Raw genomic sequence first — 26,877 nt, 5'->3', positions numbered from 1 at the left:
CAAAATGGAAATAATGAACTTTGCTAAAAATCATAAGGCAAATGCTAATGTTACCTCACAAAGGTCGAGTCTCCGAAGGCTTAACTTCACTTACTGTAAGTGAAAGATTGTGCCCAAACAGGAACTATAAAGCAGTGCAATGTTGTAAAAAGTCTACTTCCTGCACTGTCGAGGTCTAGAGTTTAAAAGTCCAAATGTAAAATCTCTTCAGCTGACAGGAAACTAAAGCTCTCAACAGTTTAGGAATAATACCAGCCAAAGGGGAGGGGCTCAGGCACTCCGGAGCCTTCCCAGAGCTGCTGATGTTCACAGCTGGAAGCCCAGAGGCAGCAAGGCTGCTCTCCCAGAGGAAAACTGCACACGGTTCTGATTTCCCTGCAAGTTTTCTACAGCAAGAAACATGTATTCTGCACATTGTCTTGGGTATCAAAAGGGCACTTCCGCGGCAAAGACTAGTGAGTACATGCTATAGTTTAATTTCTGAACACAGATGAAAAGCATCCAGTGCCAACATGACAATCTGAAGAACCCAATCTTCACCCGTCGCTCCCATCCTAGAAGCTGTGATGAGCTGTGCAGTGAGAAGCAGCCAGAAGCACAGGAGGTTCTACTGTTGCGGATGTTGGCTTTTCAGAAGAATATCTTGTGTAGCATGGACTGGTCACAAGTCCAGTTTCTTCAGCTGCTCATATGTCAAAAAGAACTATGGTTATGGGTTAAGGCTGCCAAGAAAATGTCATGTTACCAAGCCTGACACACAGAGCAGACAGACAACGTAGCTTCTCTACTAGCCCATGCCCGCAGGCGGCTTCAAAGGACACCATTCCACTTGAGTTCCATGACAGAGTCTCAGGCTATCTCCCCAGATGTTGCCCCAGGTGAGCTCAGAATAGAGAGATCAGAGCTGAGCCCCACAAACCCCTCAGTCTTGGGCTCTTCAGGAATGCTATGCATTCTCATCAGCAAAGACCTCACTGGGCAGAGTATAACAGAGGCCCAGGAAGCTCTCCTCCAGCACCGTCCTATCACCAAAGAAAGGGGGTGCCAAACCCAGCACCCCCACCTCTAACTTCTTTCCACACCTGCTGACCTGCCCCTCCTCACCTGCCAGGTGGATATCAACCACTTCCAGAGCTAAGTTCTGCCCATGTTCAGTAAGCAACCCATGCTTACGTACAGGAGAGCAGGACATACATCAATCATATCACTCTGGAGTCACAAACACCCAGAACTCCTCAGCAGATTCTAATGAAAATCGATACCTTTCGATAGCAACACCACTGAACTAAGAGTCTTGGTGTGTCGAATGAAGAGACCTCACATTTCCTAAAGTAGAAATGGAATGGCTATTTCTTAGAACCAGAGGAACTCAAAAGGATAAGAACTTACTTCTTCATTTTAATTTATAAGCAAAACCAAACAATATTCTTTAGTAATAGCCCTTTTTAGATCGACCACAGCAGAAAAGGATACAATGATATTCCAAGGACCAAGGCGCAACCAATTTGGCCAAAAACCTTTATATAGAGCAAAAAAACCTTCATTCTTCCATGTCTATTAAAAAGAAAACAAAACCATTAGCTTCCCATTTTCCAGTTATGTCCAATGCATTAATAATGTGCCAAATTGATATACTTTTTAGTCAAAATTAAATCCCAAAGTTGAGGATGCCACCCCGACCTAAATGGTGGAAGAGAATAGAATCCCACAACTTGTCTCTGACTGAGCCTGAGGAAACCCAAGCTTGGCAAAGTGGTCTTTCCAACTGCCTTCAGGTGTGGCAAAGAGTGTCCCCACCCTGCTGCTCAGGCCACCACCCCACCCTGCCCACAACAGCCCATTGTGCTTAAGGTTGGTAGTGCCGATGTATAGCCAGCCCGTGTGTTATGCCTGTAATGTGCAACCTGTGGGAGCTGCAGTTCCCAGTGGAACTACCTACTGGCTGCTGGAGGTAGGGGATTCAAAAGATGGGGAAATGCAGTCATGGGTCTTTGAAATTTCCTGAGACCTATTCCAATCTAGATGCAAAGGCTATAGAGAAAGCAAATGCTTGAGTGGACTCAACAGGCTTTGGGTGATGCCATTTCCAGACTACAACTTTTTGTTTGTTTGTTTTTGGAGACAGGGTTTCTCTGTGTAGCTTTGTTGTCCTGGAACTCACTCTGTAGACCAGGCTGGCCTTGAACTCAGAGAGCTCCACCTGCCTCTGCCTCCCGAGTGCTGGGATTAAAGGTGTGCGCCACCACCGGCCACTACAATATTCTTCCAATGAAAACCATCAGGGGCTGTGCACAAGGCTGAGCTCTTCTTGGTCACTAACTCTACTCAAACACATAATATTACAGAGAACTGCTGAATATTTTCAGCTTTAATCAAAGAATAGGAAAAAAATGAAATGCATTTTATATGTTTACTCAAAATAAACATCTGTTTAAAAGGACTGATTAGAGATCTTTGCTGGGCCTCTTTGATCCTTAAAGTACTGCATGACTAAGACTGTCTTAAAATTTTTAAATAATAATAATAATATATGTTATATGTATCCCCAAGGGCTCTATGGCCTCACTCCTCTTAGTTTTAATACTTGTCACAGCTTAGTTACTTCAGTGTGTGTGTGTGTGTGTGTGTGTGTGTGTGTGTGTGTGTGTAACTCACAATCCTACACAGACACGTATTCTCACCTGCAATAGGCAATCCAAGGTACCCTTGTAGCCAGAGCACCCGCCATCTCGAAGGACTCTCTGATTCATCATACGGGTTCTCACAACGTCGACAGGGTTTGAGGCCAAAGCCCCCACCAGACCGCAGGTGAAGCTTGAGCTATGGAGCAAACAGTATTGGAAAAGATGAGAACTCCCCCTCAGCCACAGCTACGAAGGTGGGAGACAAGACAGCTCCCTCCCAACATTACCTGAAGGTAAATGTGGAGCTCCCTGAGCTGCACCAAGAATGAGGCCCATGGGGCTGGAGCTGGCTCAGCAGTTGAGAGCACTTGTTCTAACAGAGGACCCGAGTTCAAATCCCGGCACCCAGTGGCTCAGAGCCATCCATAACTCCAGATCCAGGGGATCTGATACCCTGATCTCTGCAGGCACCAGGCATATACACAGTGCACACATACACTCGCGCGCGCGCGCACACACACACACACACACACAGATAAAACACTCATACATGTAAAAAATAAATAAAGCACAAGATGGCCTCACGGGGTATTCCCCCATGGGGTCTTGGCTTCTAGTAGATTGTCAATAGACTACTACAGACCTCACTAAGATTCGTGCTAAACTGAGTTGTATGTAGCCTAAAGCTGCCTGTATGCGTAAGTAACTGTAACCGAATTTATTTAACTTGCATAAAATGGAACGGTTAGACTTCCACGTCCTTGCTGAAAACTCCTAAGCTGAACTTGATGGAGATGCTCTTTAGGTCATTTCCATAAACACTCCTGCACACACTGCAGATGCCGCTCTCTGAACTACTCTTCAGTGAGTGCTACTCTGTTCCTGAACATTTCTTTTCCTTCTTGGCTTTTTGAGACAGAGTTTCTCTGTGTATCAGCCCTGTCTGTCCTGGAACTCACTCTGTAGACAAGGCTGACCTTGAACTCACAGAGACCCACCTGCCTCTGCCTCCCAAGCGCTGGGATTAAAGGCATGTGCCACCATGCCTGGCTTCTGAACATTTCTTCTTTTTGAATTAAACTCCACTGAATTTAACTTCACTGCAGTGTTTATCTTATCAGTATCAATCAGCTCAGAGGTTTCCCCACCTCAGCATCCCTCACGTGTTGAATTAATCGTTCTTTGTTGTGGAGGTTGTTTTGTTCACACTACGGTTTATTCATATTTGCGGCATACAAGCTCTGACCACTAGTTGTATATTGCTCCCCCAGTGGTGAAAATCAACACACTTGCCATACTTGCCTCAATGTCCCATCCAGTCCAGACCAAGTCACTCAGCCCACCAATGGGTTAAATGACCTGTGATGTGTTCATATAAACGTGATAACCTCTGGTTATTAAAAACAAGTGAAGGGCAGAGAGATGGCTCAGCAGTTGAGGATATATTGTCCTTAGAGAATCCAGGTTAGATTCCCAGCACTCAGATGTTCACAACTGCCTGTAACTCCATCTCTGGGACTCTGACATCCTCTGACCTCTGCAGACATTTGTACCATGGGCACACACACAAACACATACATACATAACCAAAAAGAACTAAGTCGTAAGAACAGACATGGAAACATATCTGGGATATGGTGTCACTTTTTTTCTTTTTCTCTGGGTAACCTGCCTCTGCCTCCCGGGTGCCAGGATTAAAGGTATGCGCTACCACCACGCTATGGAAAACCAGCCCAGCCATGCTGTCACTTCCTTAAAAGCAATATAATACAAACATTACCTTGTTTATAAACGACATGTGATGTCTGTTTGTAAACATACATGTACCTGTATGTACTGCATACAGGTACATATCTGTTAACAACAGCTACCTATGTAAAGGTATAGACTTTGATCTTGTCCTGTTTGACTTCTGTATTATAATCTTTCAAATAAGAAAGTATAATACTATTATAATACTTTCTCTAAAACTTCCATCAATTTACACAAAATTTCACCCTAACTTAATGCATACCTAAAACATTAAATTTTGTTTGTTTGTTTTTCAAGACAGGGTTTCTCTTTGTAGCCCTGGCTGTCCTGGAACTCACTTTGTAGACCAGGCTGGCCTCAAACTCACAGAGATCCACCTGCCTCTGCTTCCCTAGTGCTGAGATTAAAGGCATGCACCACCACCATCCAGCTACAATATTAATTTTTTTTTTTTTAAATTTTTTTTTAAAACATTTTTTTTTTTTTTAGATTTATTTATTTATTATGTATACAGTATTCTGTCTGCACGTATCTCTGCAGGCCAGAAGAAGGCACCAGATCTCATTACAGATGGTTGTGAGCCACCATGTGGTTGCTGGGAATTGAACTCAGGACCTTTGGAAGAGCAAACAGTGCTCTTAACCTCTGAGCCACCTCTCCAGCCCTACAATATTAATTTTTAAAATCCATAAGCATACAGAAAATGTGTAAAGACAGTGTCTCCCATCAGGCCCGAGAGTATCAGGTGCTTCTTGGTGATATCATAGACTGGTAGCTCCACACCGACAACAATGGCAGCCCGCTGAGCCGTGAGGGACACGCCCTGGGTAAAAACAGGAATGGGAAACATGAATGATCTTCACATGGTTCAGAAGCTCTCTCCCACCCATGACTAGCTCTGTCAGAAGTGTGGAGTACCAGAGTAAAAAAGGGCCACCACACACAAACTCGAAAGCTCTGACGTCAATTCTGACTGTGGCCAGATCGTGGCTAGGACAAACCATCCTCCAAGCCGCCAGGTTCTGTCACCAGGTGGTAGTTAGGGTCTATTCTGTGAACCAATGAGTCAGGAGTCATCTACATCAGCTCTTGCCTGACCACAGACCTCACCTAAGCCAGGAAACTGTATAGGTCAATCAATCACCCAGTGGGACGGAGACCCAGGGACATTCTGAGAACCGAAACAACAAAAAGCAACCATCAAATAAATGAAAAGTGCTCAGCTTTCCCAAAATCCCTTAAGTGCATTATCTGAAAGGCACCTGAAACCCACAACTCTTTCCTCATGTTCTCATTTGAAAGATAAATTAAGGAGGAAGGTGTCCTCAAAGGCAGAAAACGGCATTCTTCTGACTCCATGACCACACTTAGATTAAGAGACAGTGAGAAGGAGCGGGGTAGGGAAAAGCCAGTATGTGGATTCTGCTCTGCAGGCTCACCTTCCACAGTCCTCTGGTCCCTTCCTGCTGGTATATGTTAATGAAGTTGCCTATCATTCCGCCTTGAACAGCGCTGTTCTGTGCTTGCATTCGGATCTACAGATCATCGGAAAGAACAGCATGAAAAGGAAACTGGCCCACTCTCCACCCCCTCACCACCAAAGATGCACGAAAACCACCCAACAAGTGCTTAATGGGGCATGGGGAAAACCAGCATAAAATGACTGGGATGCTACCTCCAAATACCCTCAGTAGACCAAAAGCATAGGGCGGCCCTTAGCACCTCCAGAGTTTAAAGGGCTAAGCAGCATCAGAGTCCTTTTCATTTGTTTGTTTGTTAAGTCTTGAGTTTTTTCCTTTTTTTTTTTTTTTTGTTCTTATGGGAAGGTCAGGTATAGCCTATTTCTCTCTATGATTTAATAAGGATGAAAAAGAGAGGTGTTTTTTTTTTCCCGAGACAGTGTTACTCTGTGTAGTCCTGGCTATCCTGGGGCTGGCTTCGAACTCAGAGATCCACTGGTGGGATTAAAGGCCTGTGCCACCATACCCAGCTAGAGAAAGTGATGCTAATATTAAAGACTCACTGTAGCCAGTGAGAGTTGCCCAGTGTGCTCAGCTGCAGTAAATGCTGGCAAGCCTAGCTCTTAAATTACTCCAAGCCACAATTATTTCCAGCTTGTCAAAGGTATGCAAATAAGCTTTCCACAGGATGCCCTTACACTTTCTTACCCCTGAACTTCCACAGTTCATAAAACCCAGGAGAGCCACATGACTGAGACTCCACAGTTAAGTGCAAAGTTCAATGTAACCCTTTGTCTTAGAGTGAAGAGGTGAGCTGGGGAGGTGGCTCAGAGGTTAAGAGCACTGACTGCTCTTCCAGAGGTCCCAGGTTCAATTCCTAGCATCCATATGATAATTCAACTGTCTGTAACTCCAGTCCCAGGGATGGGCACCAGGCATGCAAGTGTGTACAGACATGCGTGCAAACAAAATACCCATACACATTAAACAAATCAGAGGGAAAAACAGAATGGAAAGACTTTTCATTTAAAAAAAAAAAAATCAGTATCTTACATTTGTTGAGGGAGCAAATATATTGCCACTAACTTCAAAAGGAACTGTTACCACCTTACTAACTTGGGAAACTAACCAAAATACAGACACCACTTTCTCTATTTAAGACATTAATAGGAGGGCTGGGTGGTGGTGGCGCACGCCTTTAATCCCAGTACTCAGGAGGCAGAGGCAGGTGGAACTCTGTGAGGTCGAGGCCAGCCTGGTCTACTACAGAAAGGACAGCCAGGGCTACACAGAGAAACCCTGTCTCAAAAATAAGAAAGAAGAAAGAAAGAAATTAATAGGAGTATGGATAGATGTGCCATATCTTGCCTTTAGAGCATGTATTAAGTATTGTGCACCCAACATGTTACAGTTTTGAAGTTTGTCAGAATCTATCAGAGTGAAGACTTTCAGAGGGCAGGGTCCTCCCCATACTCATTCGGGATGCTAGCACACAGTCCAAGGCACAGGATCTTGTTAAATAATGGGAATGGAAAGGGGAGCTTCAGAAGGCATTCATATGGGACTTTTTTAAATTACTCATCATTCCTTCGTCTTAATCCAAAATGGATTAGTGTCTATCCATTGTGTCCGCAACAGTTCATCAATGTGTTGCTTCTAATTGTTAAAAGACATAAAGGTATTAGGAAAAAAAACATGTTCAGAAATACTAATGAGAGGGCTGGGGAGACAGCTCAATGGTTAAGAGCGCTTGTTGCTTTTGCAGAGGACCTGGGTTCAGTTCCCAACACCTACATGATGGCTAACAACCATCTGAAACTCTAGTTCTTGAGGATCTGATGCCCTCTTCTGGCCTCTGCAGCCACTGTATACACATGGCACATAGTCATACATGAGGGAAAACACCCATACAAGTAAAATAATAAATTAAAAAAATCTTTAAAAACAATTAACAAGCCTAGATTTATGTAATTTTGTGTAGCCCCTGCATTTTTAATGATCCAACAAAATAAAGGAGATTTTCTATGAAAAACAAAATCAAACATATAAACAAAAGGTTTTTTACTGCTTAATCACTAAAATTTTTATCTTCCAAATGAACTCTATGCAATATCAAGCTCATCTATATCAGTGGGAAATCCACTTAGTGGCTATTCAAAAGTCTGAAATTCAAGATGCATAGTGTGGTGGTTTGAAGGAAGAAAATGGCCCCTATAGGCTCACGAGAAGTGGCACTATTAGGAGGTGTGGCTTTGCTGGAGGAAGTGTGTTATTGGGGCAGGCTTTGAGTTCTCAGAAGCTCAAGCCAGGCCTAGTGTCTCAGTTTCTTCCTGCTGCCTGCGGATCCATGAGAGATGTAGGACTCTCAACTCCTTCTCCAGCACCATGTCTGCCTGCATGCCACCATGCTTTCTGTGATGATGAATGGACTAAACTTCTGAAACTGTAAGCCAGACCCAATTAAATGTTTTCCTTTATAGGAGTTGCCATGGTCATAGTGTCTCTTCACAAAAATAGAAAACCTAACTAAGATACACAGCTTGTTACATTTGCAAAGTCTCATTATCTGAATGCTATCTCCAGTTTAACAACAACAATAATAATAATAATAAAGTAGGAATGTGCCTTTATGATGCAGCCAGCACTTACTTTCAAAACATCAGTTGGATTAGCAATAGCTGAGGATATGACTCCAGACAGAATTCCACACACAACATTGATCAGCAGGGTTTCGTCTACAAACAAAGACATAGTGGTTGGCCTTCTGTACATAGAATTTTTCCTGTTAATGACTCCAATATAAATAATGTAATTATACTCTATCTGTTCACCCAAAGATAAATGTATGCTCTGTGAATTAAGCAATTAATTTTAAAAGAATTATCTACTACTCATCTTTGCTTTTCCAAATGGAAAATGTAGTCCAACTACCTTGTGAATATTCATGTTTATCCCACAGACTCATGCTGCTATCAGAGCTCTTTAGTAAGACATGTATTCATTTAATGCCATCCCAAAAATGGGTGATAATTCACTCAATTTTTAGAAAACTTTCAGTTGACAAACAGAAACTGTACAGCATGTAGCCAAGCATTTTGAACATAAAGACAAAGTGATGGCTCCCACCCTAGCTGAGGAGCTACTGACAACTGATGACTTTTGGGATAGGGAGAGCTACTGTCCTTTAAGAGAACATATGGGCTGGAGAGATGGCTCAGAGGTTAAGAGCACTGGTTACTCTTCCAGAGGTCCAGAGTTCAATTTCCAGCACCCACATGGAGGCTCACAACAATCTATAATGAGATCTGGTGCCCTCTTCTGGCTTGCAGCATACATGCAAGCAGAATACTGTTATACATAATAAATAAATTTTTTTAAAAAAAAAAAAAAGGAAGAAAGAGAGAGGGAGAGAGAGAGAGAGAGAGAGAGAGAAAATTAAAAAAAAAAAAGCTGGGTGGTGGTGGTGCATGCCTTTAATCCCAGCACTCAGGAGGCAGAGGCAGGTGGATTCTCTGTGAGTTCGAGGCCAGCCTGGGCTACTGAGTCAGTTCCAGGAAAGGCGCAAAGCTACACAGAGAAGCCCTGTCTCGGAAAAACCAGAGAGAGAGAGAGAGAGAGAGAGAGAGAGAGAGCGCATACGGCCTTTGGTAGGTCAACCACACACTCCAGTGGATGGTCCCACCCCCACGAGTACATGTCGGCACAAATGAGTCTCTGGGTCATAAAGAAATGAACATGATGTTGGGAGAGGGTGAGGAGGTGGGGGTGGTTCTGGGAGGAGTATATTTAAAAATACAATGATCAAAATATCTGTACAAAGGTTCTTTCTCTCAGCCCAGCAGCAAGCATGGTTTGTTTACTCTTTGTACCCAGTCTTTTCCCTAGTGGTCGAAAATTAACCAAGTCATTAAAAACCCACTCTAAAATGTCTGGACTAGAGCAACTACTAACCCACTGACTGTCCCCAGGAAAACAGGTTGCCACTCACCTTCCGGGCGTTCCACAGCTAATCGCTTCAAGCTCTGGTAAGTGCCAATCTTGATGGTTCCATAGGAAGCCTGGCGCAACATGGCAGGGGCGATCCTGTCACATGGAAAGGCAGGCAGACAAAAGCCAACCTACACGTCAGAAAATCTCAGAAAGGCTCAAGTACAAAGACATACTCCTGCTGGGCGGTGGTGGCGCATGCCTTTAACCCCAGCACTCGGGAGGCAGCGCCAGGTGGATCTTTGTGAGTTTGGGGCCAACCTGGTCTACAGAGTGAGTTCCAGGACAGCCAGGGATACACAGAGAAACCCTGTCTCAAAAAACTTAAAAAAAAAAAAAAAAAAAAGACATACTCAATCTACATCTAAAATGTATTTTTTTTCTTTTGGATATTGAGACAAGGTGTCTCTATGTAGTCTGTCCCAGAGCTCAATGTGTACACAAGGCTGGCTTCAAACTCACCTGCCTCTGCCTACCTAGGGTTGGGATTAAAGTTGTGTCGTGCGCCACCACACCCAGCTTAACATGGATTTCTTAACATTAAAAACGTAACAAAAACACAAGTGGGTCTTGAAATCAGAGGTAATTTTTCGGTCCCTGAATGGAAGCTTGAGACCCCATACTTACCTTTGATGAAAACGCAAATATGGAGTTAATTTGCCCATTCCCATTAAAATGCACAGGCATTCCTTTCTGAGTACAGAGAACCCAGGAAGGCAGGTACCTAACTCCTGGGCCACTCGGTCAGGTTATTTCCTCTAAGTTTTTCCAATACAATATCAAGTTCAAGGCCAGAATCAGCAAACACAAGCCAAATGTCTCCATCCTAGCTACCACCCTCCCATCCGCTGGGCAAGCAGCTGTGTTTTGTTCATACCCCCACCCCTTCCTTCCCCCAGCTCTTCCGGCATGTCCTATCTCCTCCTGTAACTACAGCCTGAGACCCCTCTCCCAAGGTGACCAGCCGGATAGACTACACAGCAGTCTCCACAGCTCATGGAACCTTTGCAGCATTTGCTCCCGGTCACCCTGTCACCTCCCCGACCCGCTTTCCTGTCACTCCTCCCACTACTGTTCTCCACACCACAGCATTCCACTACACCCCCTGGGAGCTCGTGCAGATCCTCCCCTCTTCCTCCACACACTCCCCAAGACGTCATTCATTCCCACGGCTTCATCCTAACAGATGATTCCTAAATCCACCCACAACACAGTTCTGAAGAGTTTCCAGCTGCTCCTAGTTCCTCAATTTAGACCCCCGACAGAAGTCCCTATCAGATGTCCTGCACTGAATTCACTCCCCTCCTTCTCTAAATGCTAGCCCCTCTCTTCTGTTTCCTATGGGGTTGGGGGTGGGAAGTTTGGCTACGCCCTGGCTAAACCCACAAGTCCAGACCTTAGCGTTTGCTTCCTCCTTCCCACTACCTCTCCTACATGGGACCCTCATAAGGAAGTCCCACAGTGCCGCTGATCCTGAAGCCTAAACACTTTTCTGGCCCACTTCTTCCTCCATCTTCAAGCCCAAAACCTCAGTGCATACCCTCACAGTCTCTGCTCCCACCGTGACACCTGCTTCTCAGGAGTCTTCTTTTAATTCTTCCTCCCCTGGCAGCCATGTGACTTTCATAATGGAGACTCACGTGAGTCTTTCTATGAAAAACTCTTCAGCAGCTCTTGTCTACCACAGGTATAATAAATGCCAAGTGTTGACAGGCATGAGGAGGATGCTGGGGATGAGAAAGCATCACACACACACACACACACACACACACACACACCAGGCATTGACATTATATAAGTCAGAGAAAACACCCCCAAACGAACCTACGGCTGTCATAGTGAATGAGTCCAGGCCTGGTGTTGCTCTTCTCCTTTCTCTTGTTTTTACCTACAATTTCTCATTTTTAAATATTGACTTGGCTGAGCGTGGTGGCACATGCCTATAATCAGGAGGAGAGAGAATCATTTGAGCCAGGAGGTCAAGGCAGCCTAGGCAACACAACATGACCTCTCTATGAATGTATGTATGAGTAAATGAATGAATGAATAAATAAATATAAATAAAATGTCTTGGCTTGATTTAAATACAAAGACCTCTGGTGATTAGTGAGTCCATGGAGGGGCTTAGGGCAACCAGTGTGGGGTGGATGCTTGGCCTGGCATAGGCTGTCTATGTCCTGGAGCTCTAATAACACTCTGGCTTCATCTATTGCATTCACCAACTCCCAACATGTGTATTCTGAAATACGTGCTATTGCAGGACTATGATGCTGCCTAGCTCTGCAGGAATACATCTCCCCTCTCACTCTGCCTACCTAACTCTTAAGCCTTCAAAGTCTGATTGTGTGCCTCCTAAATAAGTGGAATGGCTCTCCTGAAAAGCCCCATTTCTCTGCCCTCGACAATGTGGGATGGACACCAGATACCACTGTAATCCTCTTTCCGCATCTGCAGCCCCCACAATGACAGTTCACTGGGGACTGTGTGATGCTCTGACCTGCTGCAGGCCGCAGGAATATATCATAAGAACTCAGCTGGTTATGGCAAAAATCACTACCTGGAGGGATCAGGGAATTCCTCCAGAGGAAGCCAAATTCCAAGGAGCTTTTGGTGTTACTTGGCTTGTTATATATTAGCTGTATTCTGTTATGAAAATCATGTGTGCCTTCATAGTTTTCCCAATTGGCTTTTCCCTAAGAAGGGCTAACAGTGTGGACTGATCACTCTCTGGACATACACATTCCAGGTATTTGGAGAACAGCCTCAGGAAAGGCTTTCTCTGGAATCAGATATCTCCCTTGGCCACTTTCAAGGACTAGCAGTAATAACAGTCCACATGCAAGTCTCCTGATTTAAGGTAAATTCCACAAGGAGACACCACCTAGGTCAGGTGAACGTTAAGTAGTAGCTTTACACAATTTAGCTCGGACCCTCCTTTCTTACAGCCTTACTAACTTTATAGACCTTTAACTCCTTACCTAACCACTTCTAGGAATATTTAGATAACTTTCTGCGCTGACAGCTATGCTCAGCCAGAACCCCAGTTCAAGCCTCCCTGTAATTGTCATCATTGGCAGCATCCAGCCAGGTCCATCCCCAGATGGAGGAAAGTACCTTATCAGAGATACCTCTGTACTCTCTAAAAACAGACTTAAGCATCCAGGCTACCTATTTGAGAAGGCCTGATGGATGTGCCAATTAAGCTTAACTTTCTCCTTTCCCAAATCTTTCCTCTAGGTCCAGATCTTCTTTTAACTATCACCAGAGGTATCTAGCTGTACACAGGTTGCCTAGCAACTGAGCACATTTTCCCCCCACCCTGCAGAAAAATGACAGATAGCTCGGACAGATAGGAGCCACAGGAAAAAAGAAGGCAGTTTTATTTTCTCCCATTGACCTAGCAACTTATAGATTCTTAACATTTTCTACTAATCACGTTTAAGACTATAGTTGAGCACATAAGATCCCTCTTCTTAGATATTACCTGAATTTATCCTTTAGTTAATTCATTTCCCCATTGGTCACTTCCCTTTGGGTTGGCAAATGATAATTAACAGTTATTGCCTCTCTATGTGATTCTTATCATCCCTCCGTTTGACCCTGGAAGCCTGGATTTACACTGCTAAGGGAATACTGCTTGTAAGTGTATATATACCAGGACTCCCAGGGCACAGAGACAGAGAAGAGAAAAGAGAATGGAAGAACTAGATGGGTAAGAACTTGAGAGGAACTGAGATGGGGAAGAACTAGATTGAAGGGCTAGAAGAGAGTACTAGAAGAACGAGATGGAAGATGAGGAAGAGCCAGATGGGGAAGAACAAGATGAGAGAGAAGGAGATAAGAGAGGAGCTGATATGGGAAAGAACTAGATGGATGAGAACCTAGATGGGGCAGAACTAGATGAAGGAATTAAGATAGAACTTAGAGGGGACCACAGATGAATGTAGAGAGAAATCAGGCAAGAAAGGGGCTAAAAATGAGAGCAGAGTATAAGCTTGTAGAGAGAGAACCAACACAAAATAATAAAGTATATGGACTAAGGAGTTTCGTGTACATAGATTCATTTCTTTTCATCAAAGATTATATATCAGCTGGTTGTAGATTCTTCCTGGACCCTGGGAGGGGACTATCGAGGGGCTGGACCCCTGTAGTCTCTAATACAGACCCTCAGCTATCCTCCACATCCACGCTTACCATTCTCTGTGCCCTGAGAGACTGATCCTTACAGACCACATCTCACTGACAGACATTCTTCCCTCTGACTTCCAGGAGTACAGCCAGTGGGAGAGGAAGGGAAAAGGGGGAGCAGCAAGGCACCCCCCGAGTGACCCCTGGGGGCAGGCAGTACCTAAGCATCTGCCGATAACAGTCTTCTCCCACAAGGCCTCACCCTCCTGAGCTCTGGCACCATGATTGGCCGTTTAGCCTAGGGTCACTTTGCCAGTTTCTAGGTACCTCAGTATCCACCCTTCATTTGTTCACTTAAGCCTTGACTAGTCCCTTAAGATCCATCATTTAAACCATCAAAGGGTGTTGTGCTTCCTGCAGAAACCTCACTGATACATTGGCCCAGCCTTGTCTTGTTAACTTTCCTGTAAATCACTCAATGAATTTAAAAGCACTTCCAAGCCTTAACCACAAGAGAATATATAATTTTATATATACTTGTATATATTTTATAATTATATATTTATATATTTTTATAATTATATATTATATATAATATATTATATATCTTTGGAGCGAACAGTATTTTAATTGGATGGAAAATAATATGAAGGATTTTAGCTTGAGCCATCTCTAAGAGATTTTGAAAAATGAGACTGAGTATGATTCTTCATATATCATAACTATCATATCAAGTATGATTTCCCTTCATTCTATGGAACAAAACAGGATGTGATGTTTTTTACACTGACATGAAGACTATATGAGGTCTAACTCACGTCCATACACTTGTGTATTTGGAGAACATCAAATATTCATCTTCCCCGCCTAGGGAATTTTATTTTATTTTTCAAAATTAAAATGTAATTCTTTGTTTTTGTTCTCTATTTTTACAAGATAAAATTTTTATCATGGCGAAAACCTTGACACTTCAGAATAACTAAGGGAAGGAGCTATTCTTTTAAAGGATGAAAAACTGTTTAATGAAACATTTTAAACATGTGTACATTATATTGTTATCTGTTTTTTAATAAAAACAATTTTACCAAAGCCTTTGCTATATAACATATGTATTTAGATAAGAGATAAATTTAAAAGGAAAAAAATTACCATGCTAATTTCTCTTTTCAAATACACTCTAGTGTTCAACTTTTTCCTCTATGAAGGTGCCGTTTTAAGTATCCACTTGGAAGGGCCCACAGTTAAACACAAACACACAAAAGTATACTCACCCTGAATACAGCGCCCTCAGCCCTTCTTCCTGACCTATCCTCATCAGTGCGTGCAACATCCCTCGGTACCGGATTTCTCGGAAGTTGGCATCATTTGTCTGGCCTTGAATCTGGAGCCGTGTCTTAGTTAAATCAATTGGAAATGTGCCTAAAGAAAAGAGGTTGGGGGTTTAGCTTGGTGGTGGAGTGCTTGCCTAGCAATCACAAGGCCCTAGGTTTGGTCCTCAACTCTAGGGGGTAAAAATGTTAAAGAAAAGGAAAAAAAACTATCTCCCTGAAAAAAAGAAACATTAAGAAATGTCAGGGCTAGGGAAATAGATCACTTGGGAAAGTGTTTGCCTTATAAGCATAAAAATCTGAATAGGATTCCCAGATGCCATATGAAAAGCTGAGCATGGTGAACACTCTGGGAAGTCAGGGGCTTGCTTGCTGGCCAGGCAAGTTCCAGGGCAGTGAGAGATCCGCCTCAAAGAGAGAGAGAGAGAGAGAGAGAGAACGAACCAAGGAATGATTCCCAAGGTTGCCTGCTGGCGCGCGCGCGCGCGCACACACACACACACACACACACACACACACACACACACACACACGCACGCATGCACGCACACGCACACACAATATTGGCAGCCAGGCACTGTAGTATATACATCTATAATTCTAGAACTCAAGGAAGCAGAAGATTAGTTTGAGGCTACACAACAGTATCTTGTCTCAAACAAACAAATGAAAAGACAAACTACATAGTCTTTTATATTTTAAAAAAAAAAAAGGTGGGGGAACCGAGAAATTAACAACCCCCCCCAAAATGAATTGTTTGCTGTTTTTGTTCTGTGAGACAAGTTCTCATGTTGCCTATTCTGACCTCAAACTTGCTATGTAGCTGAAGTTGACCTTGAACTCCTGATCTGTTTGCCCTCACCTCCCAAAATGCTGGGGTAACAGGTGCATGCTTACCATACTCAGTTAAACATTTACTTATGCTCCATCTTTTACATAAAGCTGAGGAGGCTACATCACTATAGAACGCGGACACACAACATCATTTACACAAAGGAAATCCACTTAAAACCCCAAATAACTATACTCTCTATGTCAGAAAAGGCTAAGATTGGGTTCAGTAACTGAACAGTGGGTTTTAAAAGTTTAAGGAATTTTCACTGAGCAAGGAGTGTTTATAGTCTAAAATGAAATCTGATGAGGCTGGTAAAGATCCTTAACACCAGACCTGACCATTTACCCACACATACAGAATCCATCCTCAAACAGTAACTCTGGCTTGGTAAGTCCAGGCTAATTCACTCAGGGAGAGGAACCAGTCTTTCAAACTCCTCAGTTCGCTCACAGAAAGTGGGTAATCATGAGCCTTGCAAGTCACCTGAGCCAGAGGAGTGTCTAAACCAGCACAAGACACTCAGAAGCCAAGCAGTCAACAAGGGCTTGATAAACAGAGCATAAACACAGGAGCAAAGCAGTCAGATGCGGAACCCAATGGATGCCGTCAGAACGGAATGCAGGCCACACACCAAGTTAGAAAGTGATGGAGTACAGTCAATCTACTCGGGTTCAGAGAAGTCCCTGGAGCTTGCCACACTTCTTTGCAGCCAAATGAATTAATAGTGGCAAAGTGGAACAAAGGGCGAGGTAATAAGGTCAAATCACCCCAAATGGGAATCTTAAAAGTTGTTTGGTCAACTTTCTCACTACTGCACTTTAAACCCCAAATTGCTAGTAAGTAGCCCAAGTGACTAGTCCGTCCAAAAACGTACCCAAAGAACACATGTCTGGATATCGAGGTTACTATTTCACAGGCTTGCATTCTGCAGTTGAACACCATGCACACCAAACACCCACCAGGCAAGGCTTTGGCGCCCAGGGCTCCTTACCGCATTCCGCTGTGATGGAGGCCAGCCCTCCATACACAAAGGGCTTCCAGTTGAGGGCTGACATTTCCACTATCTGGTCTCTTTGGAGTTACTCAAACATTGCCTCCCACAGGTTTGCCTCCAGGTTTGCCCTGAATTACAAAAGGGAAAAAAAGATTCAAAACCATGACGTCTCAGTCACTGTTCTATGGCTGTGAAGAGACACCATGACCACGGCAACTCTTATTAAAGCAAAACATTTAACTGGAGGCTTGCTTACAGTTTCGGAGGTTTAGTCCATTATTACCATGGCGGGGAGCAGTAGCTAAGAGCTACATCCTGATCCACAGGCTAAGACAGAGAGACTGGGCCTGGCATGGGCTTTTGAAACCTCAAAGCCCGCCCCCAGTGACACACTTCCTCAAACAAGGCCACACCTCCTAATCCTTCTAATCCCATCAAACAGTTCCACTCCCTGATGACTAAGCATTCAAATATAGGAGCCTATGGGGGCCACGATTATTCAAACCACCACACATAAATTTCCACACAGGCAGCTTCTGCTTCAAACTCTACCCATGGGTTTTATTCAGAGAGTACCCCTCAAACAACCTTATCAACAACTGAGGTGAACCCTGCCTTACCAAAGCACAGCCCCTGTGTCCTAGGCCCTGTGGTGGTCTGAATGAAAATGGCCCCATAGGCTCATAGGGAATGGCACAATTAGGAGGTGTGGCCTTGTTGGAGAGAAGTGTGTCACTAGGAGTGGGTACTAGATTTCAAATGCTCATCCAGGCCCAGGGGCTCTCTCTCTCTTCCTGCTGCCTGCTGATCCAGATATAGAACTCTGTGCTCCTCCGGCACCATATCTGCCTGCATGCCGCCATGATGACAATGGACTAAACCTCTGAAAGGTAAGCCAGCCCCAGTTAAATGCTTTCCTTTATAAGAGTTGCTGTGGTCATGGTGTCTCATCCCAGCAATAAAACCCTAACTTAGACAGGCCCCAAATGAGCAATCTCTAATCTTCCTTCTCCAGGGGCCTTAGCCTACACTCTGCCAGGCTGACACTCTGACATGTGTGTACACTTTTCAGCACAGTGCAGAGGAAGCTGCTTTCTAGACAGTCTTATTTTAGCTTAGATCTCCATTTCCTCATGCAACGAAGATTTGCTATTCATTTGCCACCGTCTTAATGAGTCCCTAGGGAAACATCATACATCCCTCGGGAATACTAAAATTGGAAACCGCTATAAACCTAGATCAAATGAAAATTCATTGACATGAACAAAATCCTCTTTGAGTGTGTACTTGGTCAATGCCCACTCACTCCCTCCAGACTGTGTTACAAGCTTAGAGGACGCTTGGCATGAAGGTAAGTAGAGGCAGAGCTCGGTCAGAAGTACACACTTGGTCCTGTTGACCTCCTATGCTAAGAATTTTCTGCACCAACACCACCATCATCAGATCAGCCAGCCCAACAAATAGCAGAGCACAGACTTACTTATATTTACTTTTGGACCATTTCATACACACATACACACGCAATGTATTGTGATTATATTGACCCCCATTATCCTCTGTCTCCCCGTTCCCTCTGAACCCATTCTTCCCACCTAGTTTCCCAGTGGCTACACCATTAAGAGAAAATGACACCCCCTCCTCCAGCAACCATTAACAGTCACTAGTTCCTCAGGAAGGGATGGGGCTTCAATATCTCCTCCTCTATGCGTGATGGGAAGTTGAGAACCCAGTCTAATGCAGGTATCCATAAAGGATGGATGTTCATGGTTGCAACAGCAATATCATATCTGGATGGCAGTGTTACATGATATCTTTCCCCATCTCCTCACTGGCCAGAACTTCCTGATTCAGCCAGGGTGGCTGGCCATCAAGTCCCAGGGATCCACCTATCTCCACTCCCCAGCACTGAGACTGCATGCATGTGTCACTACACCTGCCTTTTTACATGGGTCTGGGAATCAAACTCAGATCCTTGGCAAGCATTTTACCAGCTGAGCTATCTCCCCAGCCCTCCCCCACTACAAAACAAGTATCTCTGAAATGAACTGAAGGTTCTTACTATATTCACTGCTCTATCTAGTCCTCCAAAACTCACATTATCCCAAAAGGCTGCTCCCACCCCTGTTCAGCTTCTACCTGACTGGTTCTGAGGGGTGTGATGCTACACATGCATCAGGCACCTGTGTGGAACATGGGCTTCCTTAGCACTTCAGCCTTGGGTGCAGACCAAGCATCCACGCCATTTCTGTAAATCAGTAAATGAAAGAAAAGATGGCCTCAGGGGACCCTGTGATTTACATTTCTGCTTATAATAGCTGTTTTTCAATATGACATTACAGTTGTGTCTCCTTTCCATTCATCTAATTTACAAGTCTTTTTCTACAATTAAATATGTAAACATGGATATATATGGATGGGTATATCTGCATAGAACACTCTCTCTCTCGCGCGCACACACACACACACACACACACACACAGCATGCATGTGCACACAATAACCTCCAAAATGCCAGCAAACATTTATAGAAAAGAAAGACTTCTCATTTTTAACTACACTACCATCATACCCTCACGCTATGTCACTAACTTTCTGTTGCTATTTTTGAGCTATCATTACTTCTGTAAGTTTTAATATTAAGTACTTTTTCTTCCCTTGTTTTTGGCTTTGCCTTGTTTTTGTTTTCTGAGGCAGTCTCCTATGCCGGCAGACCTGGAACTTACTCTGTAGACAAAGATGGCTCTGAACTTGTGCTCCTCCTGCTTCCTGGAAGTACAAGTACGCATCACTACACCTGGTTTTATGCAGTGCTAAGGATCAAACCCAGGTTCGTGAGTGGTAGGTGTGATGGCTAATCTTGGTGGTCATCTTTACCCACCTAGGAAGAGGTAACCTCTATTGAAAAATTGGCCTTTGGGTATGTCTGTGGAGCATTTTCTTGATTACTAATTGATACTGTGAGCCTACTGTGAGAAGTACCATCTCTAGGTAGGTGTGCCTCAACTATATAAGACAGGTAGCTTGCTGAATGTGAGCCTGGAACAGGACAGTAGCAGTGTTCCTCTGATTTCTACCCTTACTTCCCTTGAGCATGGACTGTAATCTATCAGATAAAATAAACCCTTTCCTTCCCAAGTTGCTTTGGGCAGTGTTTCTCTCACAGCAACAGAAAAGAAAATAGCACAGAAATTGGTACCAGGAGTGGGGTGTTACTGTGATTAACCTTACCATGTTTGTTTTGTTTTTTTGTTTTATTTGGGTGGGTTTTTTTGGTTTTGTTTTTTTGTTTTCTTTTGTTTTTTTGGCAGGGGAAGATATAGAAGTATTTGGAACTCAGACTGTTGAGTACTCAGACTTTAATGAGTGGTTGTTGTGGGAGCTTTTGAAGATAACATAGACAATGGAGGCCTGGCTCGTGACATTTTAGAGGGAAGCAGAGACTCTATTAGGGTCATTCATGTGATATTTCAGATTAGGAATCTGGTTGCTGACCTTTAGCTGAGCCTAAAGCAGCAGCTTGATTAACAAGAGACCAGCCCCACTCGAGTGAAACCTTGTGTGCTTTTCTGGGACAACAGATGCTGGTCATCTGGGGCTGAAGAATCAGCTGTTTCTAATGAGAGATCGGCCTCACTGATATGAAATATTCCGGGAATTATTTATTTAGGGTCAACACACAAGCTTTGGTCCGGGAGAGCCAAGGCTGTGTCTCAAGCAGCTAGTTGGAACTTGGTAATATCTAAGGGTCACTCACATGGGTACTGGTTTTGAAAGCATGAGAGGCAAGATTGAAGGGGGTCATAGAGAGCAGCTGAGGCTAAGCAACATCCAGGAAAGGCCACTGATGGAGGTCTAGTCTCAGTTTCAGTGGGAACTCTGGGACACTGGAGATGTCAGACCTGTGGAATTTCTGCCAAGGGCAATGGCAAATGTGGAGTTAAGCCGGCCTCAGCCTACAAGGCAAGCTGTGTGTGCTGCGGAAGGCAGAGCTGGGGAAGTGGGGCTGCCCAAGCTTTTGGGGACAGAGGATCACGAATGAACACCAGATACTGGACACTGAGCTACAGAATCTGAATTTTGGGTTTGCCTTGATCTGACTGTAACTATGCCCCAGTTATCTCAGAATAAGAAAGTAAACAACTTAGTTTTGGTTTTACAAGTGCCCACAGTTAAGAGACTTTGAACTTTCAAAGAGATAATGAACTTTTAAAGTGTTAACGATTTTTTTAAAGATTGTGGTACTTAAAAGAATAACCTGGCCTACAAAGAATTTACAAAAAAACAGAAAGCCTCAGGAAGGTGGACAAGCATCCAAATAAAATAGGCCCAGCTGGAGGCTGGTATCTGCCAACAGGTGTGTTCTAGGCTGTGCTGACCATGGCAAACGGCCAGAGGTTCGGTTATCTTGGGCTGTAACCTATGTTCAGTAAACTAACCCATTTGTGTCTGAGCTCTCTTGGAAGGGCTCTCCCAGGCACATTCTTGTTTGTTTGTTTATTACACGTACAGTGTTCTGCCTGCATGTATGCCTGCAGGCCAGAAGAGGGCACCAGATCTCATTACAGGTGGTTGGGAGCCACCATGTGGTTGCTGGGAATTGAACTCAGGACCTCTGGAAGAGCAGCCAGTGCTCTTAACCGTTGAGCCATTTCTCCAGCCCGCACATTCTTTACCTTCCTGTGAGGAGCGATTCTTCAGAGAACCCCAGTTCTATATGGTGAAGGCCAAGATGGAGATGGATGCATCTGGTGAGCGTCTCAACTTGAGAACTAACAAAGAGATGATAACTTGGCAGACGGCCAGAGTCAAGTGGCGGCTGTAGACCACCTCCCATCATGCCCTTGTTTTTGGTCATCCTCTCGAAGTCAGATCTACAGCCGTTCGCTTTGCTGCATCACAAACACAACACCGATATCAGCTGTTCTTACGGAATAGCTGACGTCAGGCATTGCTATACACTTTTCACACAAAGGACTCGATTCAGTCCTCATGACCTGTGAAACAAACTTCACAACTAAAGCAACAAGGCTCAGAAAAGAAAGGCAACTCTTCATTCACGATGGGGCACCCAGGCGAGTGTCCCTCTGAAGGACTGTATGACCTCTCCTCTTCATACTACTTTGCAGTCAAACAGTATCTTCCAGGGCTGTTAAACACATATGCATATATGTGTGTGTGTGTGTGTGTGTGTGTATTTATGAAGACTGAGGGGTGTATCTTGGTGACAGAGCACTTGTCTAGCATGTCGAAGGCTCAGGGTCCAATCCCTAGCAACACCACCAAATATTAAATAGGCGAGTAGAGTGATAGCTGTACAATTTGGGGGGACAAGAGATAAAAATCTCTTATTTTAAAATATATTTTCTGAATGAAAATATTTATACAAAGAACCTTAAAGATTCTCGCTACACTTAAGATATATACTGTTACCCATTCTATTATATCATCTTTCCTATGTTAATTAACATTTATTTCCACCTGACTTTATTTGTACAACTGTAAAGAGAGGCCACTAGAACATAGTACTTGGAAAAGAACTAAAACAGCACAGGAAATACAGCAAATAGGACTATATGAAATTAAAAGACTTCATTAAGAAAATTATCAGAGTGAAAAGAGCCTACAGAATCAGAGGGGGAAAATCTTTGCTAACTACATATGAGACAAGGGATTGATATACAGAATGCATAAGGAACTGCAAAAATTAAATACCAAATTCAATCAATAAATGAGCTACTAAACTGGACAGAGGGTTCAAAAGAAACGACTGGCCAAGAAACACTTGAACAAGCATTCAACATCCTTACTCATCAGGTAAATGCAAATTAAAACTGCTTTGAGCTGGGTCTCTTTGATCCCAGCACGCTTGAGGCAAAGGCAGGTGGATCTCTATGAGTTCAAGGCCAGCCTGGTCTACATAGTTCCAGAACAGCCTGAGCTAACTAGTGAGAACCTGTCTTAGAAACAAAAACAAACAAAAAACTTCTTTGAGGTTCCATCTCAGAGGTTCCAGCTCCAGACAGAATGGATGCCATCAGGAAAACAAATAAGGACAGCAAGAAGGCTTGGCAGGTAAGAGCGCCGGTCCCCGAATCCTGGAGACCTACAGAAAACCTGAATTCTAAAAGTTGTTCTGACTCTGCACCTGCACTGTAGGTTCTCTCATGCATGTAAGTCCGTGTGTGTGCATACACATATATATACATACACACACACACACACACACACACATACACATGCACTTAATTTTAAAAAGACTACAAATAGGGGGCTAGAGAGATGGCTCAGCGGTTAAGAGCACTGACTGCTCTACCAGAGGACCCAGGTTTGATTCCCAGCACTCCATGAGTTCAAGGCCAGACTGGTCTATATCAAGTTCTAAGCTAGCCAAAGCTACATAGTGAGACCCTGTCTCAAAAATAAGTGAAAAAGAAAAAGGGAAAAAAAAGTGATCCACATATACAATGGTATTTTATGCACCCATTAGAAAAAATGAAATCGTGCCATTTGCAGGAAATGTATACAATTGGAAATCACCATATTAAACTAAATCAGAAAGATAAAATATTGCATGTTTTATAATTGTATGTGTATTTTTAAGTGCATGCGTGTGTGTATACAGATTGTGATATTAGAAAGAGGATTGTGTGTATGTGTGTGGGGGGGGGGGTGTACAGATCACGGTACTAGAAAGAGGCTCATGAGAGGGGAGAAAGAGACCTTAGGGAGACAGGAAACGGTGACGGGAGTGTGGGAAATAAGAAAACAGAAGGGCTCTAGCTGGGGGAGAAAGGGAGTCAGATGGAGGGAGTTGGGGGCCGTTGCGTAGGGTAACGAATGAGAGCAATGACGTCATTGGGAAACTCGCGGCTTTGTATGCTCATTTTTTAAAAACTGGTACTTGCTGCAAGCACTTCCAAGAGCTTTCCAAGTTTCTCTTACATAATTAATGAATCATTTTCACTTTAGTGTGTTCTTTCAGTCTACAGTCTTAAAATGTAATCACATACTCTACCCTTTCGTGTTCTCATAAATCTCTCCCCTACTACACTGTCTTTTCATAAACGTTTCCTATTCCCTATTCTTTTTTAAAAGCACATAGTGAGGGGCTGAGAGATGGCTCAGCAGTTAAGAATACTGGCTGCTCTTCCAGAGGACCACGGATTGATTCCCAGCACCCACATCAAGCAGCTCACACCTGGTGCCCTCTGGCTTCCTGCACACATGTGGTGCACATAAACTCACGCACAGACACATAAATAAATAAAAAATGAATAAATCTTTTTAACAAAAAAAGCGCACAGAGAAAAATAAATTCATCACAGACTTATGAAATATGGGGTTTTAAGAACATTCCAGAAATCGGTACCATTTCACATGAGTTAACTGGTTACAAAAGTTGGCAGCGCCAATGCCAAGATCAAAACTCATGCCTTTCAACTTTTACACTACGCATCTCCGAATGTAGAATCTGCAAGGACGTTCCAGCATTGTTTTGCTATTCTTAGGCAAGAACAATCCTGACGACTGCAAGCGTTTTGCCTGAAACTACACCCAAAAAGACTTTAAAACGCATTAACACGTTAACTTCTCGAGCAATTCATTTGACAGGTTCAACACGAACGCGAGAAGCAACCCTGTTTTGTTCCACAAGCAATTGTGTGTGTGCCTTAAAGGAGATGGAACTGTTTATTATCCGTCTATATACCAACGCTGAAGATTGCACCTGACACCCTGTACATGCGAAAGAGCTCAACCACTGGGTTACATCCCTAGCCCTCCACCAGCAATTCAATGGGTAGTGAGCCTTTTCCCGGTACTGAACTCGCGGGTGCTGAGGCTGCACCGTCTCAGCCCACGGATGGGAGGAGCGCACACCAGTGGGAGGAAGAAGTGCCGCAGCAAAGGGTGCAACCGCTGAGCCTCCCGGACGCCCCCCTCGGCCATCCCACGCGGCTCCAGCCGAACCATCCGAACCCGGGAGCGAGCCCGGGCCCGGGAGCCTCGTGCCCACCGAGCACAGACCGCAAACCCCCAACGCACTTCAGCCCCGAGCAAACCCGCTGCAGGGGTCCTCTGGTCGTGTCCTCAAGGCAGCAGCACGGACGGGAACTCACCCAGCGGCGGAGCTCCTCCTCCTCCGAGCCGGTGCAGCCGCCTGGGAGCACTGCGGGGCGGGAGCGGAAGAAAAGGCCGCGGAGCTGCGGGCGCGGCCCAAGCCCGGCTACGGCTCCGCCCACATCCCGCCGGACACGCCCATACCTCGTTCTCATTGGTCACTGCCGGCACCGGCCCCTCCAGGCCACGCCCCCGTCCAGGCCGGTTTAGCCCAGGAGGAGTCAGCCTCGGTAGCAGCCACCCGGTCCCAGGCTCTCACTACTGGAGACCGCTGGCTCCTACCTCTCGGCTTTCGGTCTGTGAAGGAGAAACTGGGAAGCCAGAGAGCCAAAGGAGTCTTCTCCAAAGGGGCTTCTCTGTGTGTCCTGGAGCCTCCGCCACCACAAAGAAATTGTCTCACGATTACTATGTCTACCCTAGAGCTTTAGAATTTGAGGCGTGAACTGAGAACTGAGAATCCTTTACCCAGTCCCCAAACGCTAGCATTTCGCAACACTTGCGTTCTTTCAGGCTGTATATTCCTCCCACACCAAACTCTTGAAAAACTACCGCTCATCACATATATGAAATTGAACACATGTTCAATCATTTCCCATACACCGTCATATTTATATCTCCTTTGCTGTCTCAAAAGGTCGTAGACACATGCACACATTAAGTTCGGGAGCTACTGGAAATTAGCACAGTGCATTTGAATTCACCTCTCGTAAACTTCTTGATCTAGAGCTGTATTCTAACTTTTCTAAATTCTTCTTAATTTTGGCATATTTGCAGTCCATTCCGATTGTCCTGTCATGTTCGGGATTCACGGGATTATTTTTCGCATGATTAGAGTCAGAAACATTTAGAACAATGGCGGGTACTCACATCACATCTTGCACTTCTGGACATGCGCACTACCAGTTTGACATCATTATCCACCAGGCCAAGGCTTGGTGCTCAAGGCTCCTGTCTCCTCAACAAAGCCAGTGAAGATAAATGTCTCCCAGGATAAACTGAAACCTGGTGGATATTTTGTCCCCAGTAATACCTTACCCAATGAATACAGCACACATTGATGATCATTTATTACAACAGCAAATATTATATTACTTACAATTCTATCACCCCTTTTTTGTATTTTCCAACTGGTATTCATGTCTAGAAAGGAGTATCTGCCTCTGCCTCCTCATATTCTTCCTTTCTCAATTGTCCTCTCTGCTTTGAGTAACGCTGTGTGTGGTCTGGGTTTGTTTTGAATTCAACTGCTAAAACCAGATACCAGTACAATTCTGGTACTCGGATTGCCCGACTCTGGCCATGGGAGCCCCTACATTGCTCCTGTATCCTGGGGATGTTTTATCTTACAGCACTTCCTGCTCTCTAGTACAGTTCTCAAAACATCTTCCTTCCTATTGCACTCGGAGAATGTGATGTTATAAAGTCCTTTTTCACTTTTCCTTTTATAGTGTATCACGTAACATAAAACAGAACGTAGTTGGGTTCTCTTTAGGAATAGAACCAACATAATGAAAATATATTAAAAAGAGAATCTATCCAACTGCCTTACATGATAGGGTCTGGGTAGTCCAAAGATGGTTGTCTGAACTACGGAAAGGCTGGGACCAGCCTGATTGCCTCAGCCATCCCAATCTAACACCAATGGCCTGGA

General features: G+C 44.2%; 1 protein-coding gene across 2 annotated transcripts; it reads right to left on the bottom strand.

Annotated features, from left to right (window-relative positions):
- Window positions 1–453: 453 nt before the first annotated feature.
- On the bottom strand, window positions 454–25,250 carry Slc25a30 (solute carrier family 25 member 30). Of its 2 annotated transcripts, XM_059273316.1 has the most exons (10): window positions 25,226–25,250; window positions 17,106–17,224; window positions 15,223–15,370; window positions 9,825–9,919; window positions 8,486–8,571; window positions 5,816–5,911; window positions 5,075–5,199; window positions 2,682–2,820; window positions 1,474–1,554; window positions 454–703 (listed from the first exon to the last, which is right to left on the bottom strand). In XM_059273316.1, exons 2-10 carry the CDS (start codon window positions 17,167–17,169, stop codon window positions 662–664), a joined length of 876 nt encoding a protein of 291 aa, XP_059129299.1. In that variant the 5' UTR covers window positions 17,170–17,224; window positions 25,226–25,250; the 3' UTR covers window positions 454–661. The 2 variants fall into 2 exon arrangements, with proteins under 2 accessions (XP_059129299.1, XP_059129300.1); XM_059273317.1 differs by lacking the exons at window positions 17,106–17,224; window positions 25,226–25,250 and having other exon boundaries at window positions 9,825–9,954; window positions 15,223–15,317.
- Between the last annotated feature and the right edge of the window lie 1,627 nt (window positions 25,251–26,877).

Source organism: Peromyscus eremicus, chromosome 9 (assembly GCF_949786415.1).
Source record: "Peromyscus eremicus chromosome 9, PerEre_H2_v1, whole genome shotgun sequence".
Lineage (NCBI taxonomy): Eukaryota > Metazoa > Chordata > Mammalia > Rodentia > Cricetidae > Peromyscus > Peromyscus eremicus.
This window is presented reverse-complemented; position numbering and strand designations above follow the sequence as displayed.

Bases quoted from the DNA above. Each gene is read 5' to 3' on its own strand.
- Slc25a30 (XM_059273316.1), bottom strand. From the start codon at position 17,169: ATGTCAGCCCTCAACTGGAAGCCCTTTGTGTATGGAGGGCTGGCCTCC. The intron at 2,821-5,074 runs GTATGCTTATGG...TTTGCTCCATAG, and splicing joins ACTGTCTTTACACATTTTCT to CTCAAGCTTCACCTGCGGTC. The intron at 704-1,473 runs GTATCCTTTTCT...CCATAACCATAG, and splicing joins TTGGTCCTTGGAATATCATT to TTCTTTTTGACATATGAGCA.